This window comes from Vulpes vulpes, chromosome 14 (assembly GCF_048418805.1).
Source record: "Vulpes vulpes isolate BD-2025 chromosome 14, VulVul3, whole genome shotgun sequence".
NCBI classification, from domain to species: domain Eukaryota; kingdom Metazoa; phylum Chordata; class Mammalia; order Carnivora; family Canidae; genus Vulpes; species Vulpes vulpes.
Window position 1 is genome coordinate 60,517,898 of NC_132793.1, and position 8,900 is coordinate 60,526,797.

Sequence of the window (8,900 nt, forward strand, 5' to 3'; positions counted from 1 at the left end):
TGTTTCTGTCTCTCTGTCTTGCTGAAGGAGATAATGCTGGGCAGAAGAGTTCAAATAATAAACGAGGTGATGTTCATGCATGAAGGAATGTATTTTCTTTTTTTTTTTTTTTGATTTCAGAGGCACTTTATTTTGTTATATGGTTTTTTTTTAAATAAATTAATTTTTATTGGTGTTCAATTTACCAACATACAGAAGAACACCCAGTGCTCATCCCGTCAAGTGTCCCCCTCAGTGCCCATCACCCATTCCCCGCCACCCTCCGCCCTCCTCCCCTTCTACCACCCCTAGTTCGTTTCCCAGAGTTAGGAGTCTTTATGTTCTGTCTCCCTTCCTGATATTTCCCACACATTTCTTCTCTTCCCTTATATTCCCTTTCACTATTATTTATATTCCCCAAATGAATGAGAACATACACTGTTTGTCGTTCTCCGATTGACTTACTGCACTCAGCATAATACCCACATCAAAGCAAATGGTGGGTATTTGCCGTTTCTAATGGCTGAGTAATATTCCATTGTATACATAAACCACATCTTCTTTATCCATTCATCTTTCGATGGACACCGAGGCTCCTTCCACAGTTTGGCTATCGTGGACATTGCTGCTAGAAACATCGGGGTGCAGGTGTCCCGGAGGAATGTATTTTCGAACAAAGACATTTTCTAGCAAGGTCAGAGTTCTGTTTGTGAACATTTTTGAGTCATTCTTGGTGGGAATGTTTTGACTCAACCTGAAGTGACCTTGCTTTGCTTGACCAGGTTAGCCCTTCATCTGTTTTAAGAAATGTGTATTGAGATTTGCCTTCAGTTTGTGAACATCAGAGAGGTCCAGTTGTTGGCAAAACTCCTATGGATATGAATGTGGGGGGTGGCAGAGACAAAGGAAATGAAATGTTGGAAGGCCATGAACACAGGTGCCTTTGTTGCTCTTCACTGACACTCTGGACTTTGTCTCCTTGGCTCCCAGGAAGTCATCTCCTACTATTCCCAGTATTCCCTAGATGAAAAGATGCGCAGTCATATGGCCCTGGACTGGATCATGAAGGAGAAGGAGTCACCAGGAATCCTCTCTCAAGAGCTCCGGATGGCCCTGAGGGAGTTGGAGGAAGCCAGGAAAGCGGGACAAGAACTGCGGTTTTACAAAGAAAAGAAAGAAATCCTGAGTTTAGCCCTGACTCAGATCTACAGTGATCCTGACACCTCCTCACCCAGTGATGATCAGCTAAGCCTAACGGCTCTTTGTGGCTACCACTAGCAAGGCCAGATGCCGGCTGCCTCAAGGTTGGCAGAGGCCAGACTCTTAACATTAGAGAGCTCAGTGAAGGTCACTGGAGGCTTTAGCACCTATAGCTACTACCTGAAGGCTGTACTAATTCTTCCCATCCATTCCATTCCGAGAATCTGAGAGTAGTAGGACCCTTACAGGACCCACCATCCCACTCGATGCAATTTTCCCATTGTGCTTTCAAGAGTTTCTCTTCTTACTGAAAGGATGGAGATAAGATTGTTTGAAAAATACTTTCCAGGTTTGGCTTCAACCTAAAGTCCTGTTGACATGTGCCTTGCTAGATTATAAGGGTTGTTTTAAACAATAGGTCAGTGTAGTATCCCCCAAAAGAACATTAGCCTGGTCTGGGGAAAGTAGCATGATAGCAATTTTTGAAAATACTTGGGACTAAATAAACAATGTAGAAAATATGCACGGGTCAGGGTTTCTTCCTAAGCTTCATAAGCTAAGAGATATTTATACTCTACTAGGTGTAACCCAAAATTACAGTCAGTATTATATCTGGACATCCTGCTATCAAAGATCCTAAAGTCATAATGGTATGAAAATACTTAAGTTTAATTTGGCTTAAAATGCCAGTAATAATAATTTTTAAAAATCTACACTCTTCCATATGAGGATGTCAACCAGAATAGTACATTCACTTGTATTCCTCAAGAAGAATTAATATCTAATTTTTATGAGCCCTGCAATCAGTCATGCTCATTTTTAATTTGCAAATAGATTACTTGAATTGATTTGTTTCTACTTTTGCCACCACAGTCATGTATCTATAATGGAAAAAATTAATGGCATTTTAAAGGTTAAAACATTTTGAAAAGTCATTATTAGCTTTTAACATGCTTGCATTTCATTAGTTTCTCATGCATTAGAGAAGAATCTTTAGCTGTCTTTTTGTTGTTCAACAACATAAGCCATGAGTAGCTCAAATGTAGTGTCACTTTTAGGTTTTAATTAGACATCTCCCTTTGAAAATGGCTTGGGTCAATTAACTGATAAGAAAACCAAAAGCAAATACAGACTAATCTTTGGTTAGTTTTTGGTCACTCAGAATGGCAGTGGTATCAATTTTAAACACTTGTAGGAAATTTCATATTTATAACCTGAAGATAACCCTTGCATTTAGTCCAAAATTTCAAAATAAAGAACACAGTTTTTTCAATGTAAAACAAGATTTCCTTTTCTTCATGTTTAAGCAAGTGCAAACTGTTTCCTGAAGGCTAAAACCACTATATTTACATTGAAGTTCACAGATAGTTTAACTTCATATCTAAATGTGCAGATGTAATCATCATTCCTTAAGTTCCCATGAAAATTATGTATACTGATCATGTATTTTGGAAGTAGGCATGAGTGTAAAAAATTAATTTCATATATTATATCTCTCACATTAGGGGAAAATTTAGTTTCATATCTGTCCTAATCAAATGGCTAAAGGTAATACTATATAGTATTAGATAAACTTAAAAATATTGTTTTAACAAATGTCACATTCCTATCTATAATGAGGCTAAATGTCACCTGGAATAAAACTGTATTCCCTTATAATCCCAAAGAGGTATTAGAATTAATATTTGTAAGTTGAATAAATTTTAAAATTAAAGAAGCTTTCTATTTAAAGTAATTTTGTCATAAAGTCATCACTTTTTTTTAAAAAGTCATCACTTTTTAATCATTTCCCATGCTAGGTATGTTTAAAGTAGGTGCATCTTTTCTGCATTTGCAGACTTTGACAATGTCCACCTCAGGCTGGCACCATCTAATTAGATATAGGAACCAGAATCAGCTGGGAAAATACTTAAATTTATTCTCTACCTTACAATCAGAAAAGTGCACCATTGTGTAAACTAAAAGCAGAAGTTCTCCCTTGGCCCATGGCGGTTTTTTTCAGCTGGCCCAAACTGCCTACTCTTTCTGGAATGGTACGGAACCTACAGAAAAAGAAACAAAAGTCAGAATCTTTGCTGTTGCTGGGCCCTTTGATGCTCAATAGCAAAATCAATGCCAGCTAAGACAAAAGGGCTGTCAGTACATCACTTAAGCATTTATAATTCTGGACGCAAGAAAAGCCAGATTGAAAAGTAAAGAAGATTATTATTATTTTTCCTTTTCTGTATCTTGTTCTCCACACAGACACACCGTGTTGAAAAGGATTAGAGTGGAGGATTTTCTATTTAAATACATGGATCTCTGAGTCCTAAACTTTTGTGGTTATAACTCTTTTGAGAATCTGATGAAAGTCATGATCTTTTCCTAGGAAAATAGAGTGAAGTATATACACTCAAATTTGCACAATTTCAGAGAGTTTGTGGACTTCTCCAAAGCGCATGGATTGCTCTGTCCAAGAACCTCCAGTTTAGAACTCTTAATTTTGAGCGCAGACTTACTGTCTCTTAAGCTTTTCAGCAGGGATCCAAGCGAGTTCAGACACTAGCCCCATGTAGCCCATCTCTAAGATAAATGTCATCATCCTTACATACAGAATTGTACTGCATTTTAACAAGAGATAGTTTAATTTTCACAAAATCCAAATGTACCAAAATGTTATGAAAAAGCCACTTAAAGCAAACTGGTCACTAAATGTGTGTGAACCTATCAGAATATTACCAATTTAATGAAGTCATTGTTCCTCTAATGATCAGAATTTGGTTCAAAAGCTATAGTTCACTGATATATTTTCTGCTAAACTCATTCAGTTAGTTACCTCTAGAAAAGGAGAAGAAAGAAATCACAGATATTCCTGAAATGCCGTACCTACATCAACTTTGAACTGATCATTAATGTCTCAGGAAAAAGAGAAAGAAAGCATAAATATCTAATACTTCCCTGTTTCTTTGGGGAGAAACTTTTGAAGCTAGCAGTATTGATGTAGTTGACTATCTCTCAAATGCTTTAGAGAGTTCTGAGCTATATCATGCCATACTTTTCTTTCTTTCCAAAGAACTGAAGAAGTCAGATGAAGATTATTTCCATTATCCTTGACTACGTTTACAAGTAAACACTATTCAAGATATTATCACTTATATATTGTTGATACTTTTTTGTTTTTGCCTTACATAAATGCAGATATTTTCTTCTTTGGTATCTATGGTGTTAAAGAGTGAATATTGTTTTTAGCCAGGGCTCTTCAGAACATGAAAATCGTTTTCTCTACTACAGTGGTTCTCAACTTTGCCTACACATTAGAAATACCCAAGGAGCTTGAAAAAAATGCTAAATGTCTAAACTATATCCAGACCAATGAAATCAAACTCTCTGGAAATGGGGCCCAGGCATCAGTATTTCTTAAAACTCCTCGGGTCATTTCAATGTGCAACAAGGTTTGAGAATGTCTGCCCGACCCAGGAAGGTCTGGCTCTTAGGTCCTTGGCCTAACCAGTGGGAGCTATTACTCCACTTGGTCTTGGCCCCAATTCATATGTTGAGCTAGGTAGGACCAAAATCTTTTGCTTGAGCAACAGGCTTTCCTAGAGCCCAGAGCTAAAGCAGGGCAAGCACATGCATGTGTGTGTGTGTGAGTATACTTACACACACTATATCTTAGCAGTATAGACAGATTCTGCCCCAGGGTCCAGGCTTGCTTTCTCAAGCATGATACATGAAATATCCATACCAGAATCATCTGGGGTACTCATTTAAAAATACAAGTTCCTGGGCCACACCCTAGACCTGCTGACCAAATTATAGGAGAAGGTCTGGATGATTTACCAGGTGTTTCTGATCAGACTTAAATTTGAGCTCTTTTGGCCTGAAGCTACCTAACACATCCTTTGGTGGGCAGCACAGCTCTGCCCCTTTGGACCTAACCACCTCTTATGGTAGAGTGCAGAAAGGAATAAAGGAGAGAAGGGAATGTTGCCTCTCTACCCTTTTTGGAAGCTGGAGAAAAACAGAAGGGGCAAAGAGATATGGCTGCCTTTTTTCTACCAAAAGAGTACCTTCCACCCTTTTATCACTTTGGCCTTAACATTTGGAATTACTTCTAATCCCTTTACTAGAGACCGTGGAAAGATCTTTTAGCTCATGGTTAAAGTCGCTCCTTTAAACCTGACTAAACCCTGGTAGCACATTGTACCTTGGAACAAAGTAGGTTGTGGGAAAGGTAAGCAGAAGCTCCTTGAGAGCTGTTGACTTGCCAGTGGTTTGCAAGTGAAAATCCAAGATTGCTATCTATTTATAGCAGTTCCCAATTTTAGCAACAATTACGTACCATAAATACATTTTAAGTCAGTTGTTCAACCCTGAGGGTGCATTTATCTATAGAACAAGGTCATAAATGGTGGCAAGTTTCCCAAATGAGCCTATATAAGCAGTAGGGTACCCCCAAACATTGATCTATGGGACCTCATACATCCTCTAGGTTGCGAGTGAGCAGGGGACAATAGAACAAGGGCAGCTGTGGGTCTAAGGCATAGTATTGATAACCCCCCCGGGGCATATTTCTCACTCACAAACTGGATCTCCAGGTTCTTTATTTTCTCTTTGTGCCCCCCATAGATTACCTTGCCAATACCCTACCCACTGCCATCACTTGTTGCTTCTTCCTTTTTTTAAAAAAAGATTTTATTTATTTATTCATGAGAGACACAGAGAGAGAGGCAGAGACATAGGTGGAGGGAGAAGCAGGCTCCCTGTGGGGAGCCCAATGCAGGACTCGGTCCCAGACCCCTGGGATCACGACCTGAGCCAAAGGCAGATGCTCAACCACTGAGCCACCCAGGCATCCCAACTTGCTGCTTTTCCAATCATGGTTTCCCAACTTGCTGCTTTTCCGAACATGGTTTTATGCTTCTTCTACTTGCTGATGTACTGAACAAAAGGTAACTTTTTCCTGCCTTCTTACAAACTGAAAATTTCTAAGAGTTGGTATCACTAGAGAAACAGGAATATTTGTGTGACCTGAAAATGGCAGCTACTAAGCTTCTCTGCAGACTGTTTTCAGTGTGTAGAGAAGTGAGGAAAGGCACAGGCACCCAAAGCAGGACTACACTGAGCACAGTAGCCACGGAGCCTATCCCATGCACCCATACTCCTACGGTTTCCTGCTTCTTTGGTGTTCTCATTAGGTTCCACATGACACTGCCCTATACTGATCACAGCTGCCCTGTAACTGGCCAGTGATTCTGGGTAATCTAGCTCAAAACTCCAAACTGGACTGATCAGGAATGTGAACTAAGAAACATGAAAGGAATTTGCAGGTTGAGTTAGGAGGGGAAGTTGGAAGTCATGTTCATGACTGTGCAAACTGAAGTGAGGAGGAAGAAGGAACAAGGAGTTAGTAGAGAAAGCTGCTCAGTAGAAAGAGGAGACACTAATGGGTGCAGAGAGCAGATGCAAAGAGAGGCAGAGACTCAAGGAGAAGGTAAAAGCATGAAGCCCATGAGGGGATGGCAAGAGCTGCTGGCCAAAGTGCCCTGCAATAAATTTTCTTATGGTTTTATCTGAGTGGATCACATACCTTGCAGCCCAAGAAAACGGACCCTATTCATTCAGAGCAAAATCACACAATATTATTCTGGATTTATTATATTCAGAGAAGACCCAAAAAACCAACATGAGGAAGAGCCTCTTCAAGTGATAAAAATGCTGCTGAGAAAAGTAAGTCTAAAACTGGTTGGTGAGGGATCCCTGGGTGGCGCAGCAGTTTGGCGCCTGCCTTTGGCCCAGGGCGCGATCCTGGAGACCCGGGATCGAATCCCACATCGGGCTCCCGGTGCATGGAGCCTGCTTCTCCGTCTGCCTGTGTCTCTCTGCCTCTCTCTCTCTCTCTGTGACTATCATAAATAAATAAAAATTAAAAAAAAAAAAAAAAGAACTGGTTGGTGACAGAGTTAACATTTTCCCCACTCACTGCCCCTCCCACTCCACTGTGAGGTCTCACAGTAGTCAGGAGTCCTTCAAACTATTAAATAAATTTATGTGTTACGTGTTGATCATCCTGCCCTTGCTCCCCTGCATAGAAATTCCTGTGTTCTCATGTTCTACAGGATGTATGATCACAGAAGGAAAACAGGACTCTATTTTGAAAAAGATAGAATTCATAACATCCAATAACTGTTGTTCTCTTAAAAAATTAATTACCTCAGGAAGCTAATAACAAGCTCTGACAATGCTCAAAAATATAACCTTTGCCAAAGACATTCCAGTCTTGGACTTGTCTTTGGAAATGGTCCTCTGAATCCATGTGAACAAAGGAAGAAGAAAAGCAGTGTCTTTTGTTGGCTGAAAGCTCCTTGCCGTCCTGAACTGACTAGTTTATTTTAGCATCTGGACCATTAGATCAAATACTTAGCAGGTGCTCAGTGAATATTTCTTGAGTAGAATTTGTTATCAGTGGGTTGGTGCCTTCCTTACTCCTTGATGATGAGTTCATTCATTCACCAGACCTGGTTTTTTTCCTACTGGACTAGTCAAGGACTCACTTGGTTGTAAGGTAGAAACCCAAATCAAACCTACTAGGCAAAAGGGGAATTTATTGGCTTGTGACACAAGAGTTTCTGCTCCAGGTCCCGTCTGTATCCAGGAGCACAAACCAGGACTTGGTCTCTCTCGTGACAGTGATGTGTACATATGTGCATCTATGTGTATTATTCCTCATTTCTCAAAGCAGCTTCCTTTTATGTTGGCCCTGTTTTTAGGCAGACTGTCTCCTTGGAGCAGCAAGATAGTGACCAGCAGTTTCACACTTCCCTCATAGCAGCAGAAGAAATTCTCTTCCCAGCAGTTCAAATCCAAATCCCAGAACCGAGCACTATAGTGGTGTTTTAGTTCGATCAATCCCTGTGCCATTCCCGAGTCACACATCTGTCCCTGTCCCCCTAGAACCTGTGGTCAATTCATCCCACCTAAACAACATAGGCCTAGTAGAGAAGGAGGGAAATATGGGTTCAGTTACCAAAGTGAGGAGATAGGACCATTTCCCAGGTCATTTAAAAAGCATTTCCCTGGAGAGGCTTCAGAGGCAGAATGAATAGAAGAAATGCACTCTCCAACCATGAATTGGGGAAAAGGATTCTGGGTAGACAAAAAAAATAACAGATGCCCACTATGAATACATTGTACCATTTCCAAAAGTCAAATCCACCCTCAAAGGACAAATTTTGTCACCATTAAGGATGTTCAAAAGAACATTCCCCCCTGAGGGGAAGTCTAAAAGTGTTTCCAGACCAATCACATCACTGTAATAAGCATACAAGTTCTGTGAGGACTCGCCTGAAGGGGCCAATACTCATTTATATGTAAGCGTTCTTGTCATGTGGAGAAGCCTAATCACTCGCATTAATCTGCAGTCACACTTCATACATCTTCCATGCTGATGAATTGTTGCCATGCAAGTGAGTCAGGAAATTTCCTCTGGTCTATTTCTGGTGGGCCCTGGCTTTCATTATCAGTGGCTACTAATGCTACTTAATAGAAAAGAAAACAGTTGATACCACCGAATGAAAATAGTTGTGGCAAAACTGGACAGTTCATAGCCTGGATACTTTATTTGCCCCTACTTATGACTGAGCCCCTTGAAACCTTTAAGAATGGCTCCACTCTGACCCATGCATTGTGACATAGGCAGTCATAAAATGATTTTGGAAACAGTTTATTCTGAGGCAACCCAT

The 8,900-nt window shown here is 40.2% G+C and overlaps 1 protein-coding gene across 1 annotated transcript in view; it reads left to right on the plus strand.

Annotated features, from left to right (window-relative positions):
- The window catches only part of LIX1 (limb and CNS expressed 1), a 52,449-nt gene extending 49,535 nt beyond the window's left edge, over positions 1 to 2,914 (plus strand). Inside the window, exon 6 of the mRNA XM_025992850.2 lies at positions 970 to 2,914. Coding sequence (XP_025848635.1) covers positions 970 to 1,257 — 288 coding nt within the window. The 3' untranslated portion in view covers positions 1,258 to 2,914. The remainder of the gene's footprint in view (positions 1 to 969) is intronic.
- Positions 2,915 to 8,900: the final 5,986 nt, after the last annotated feature.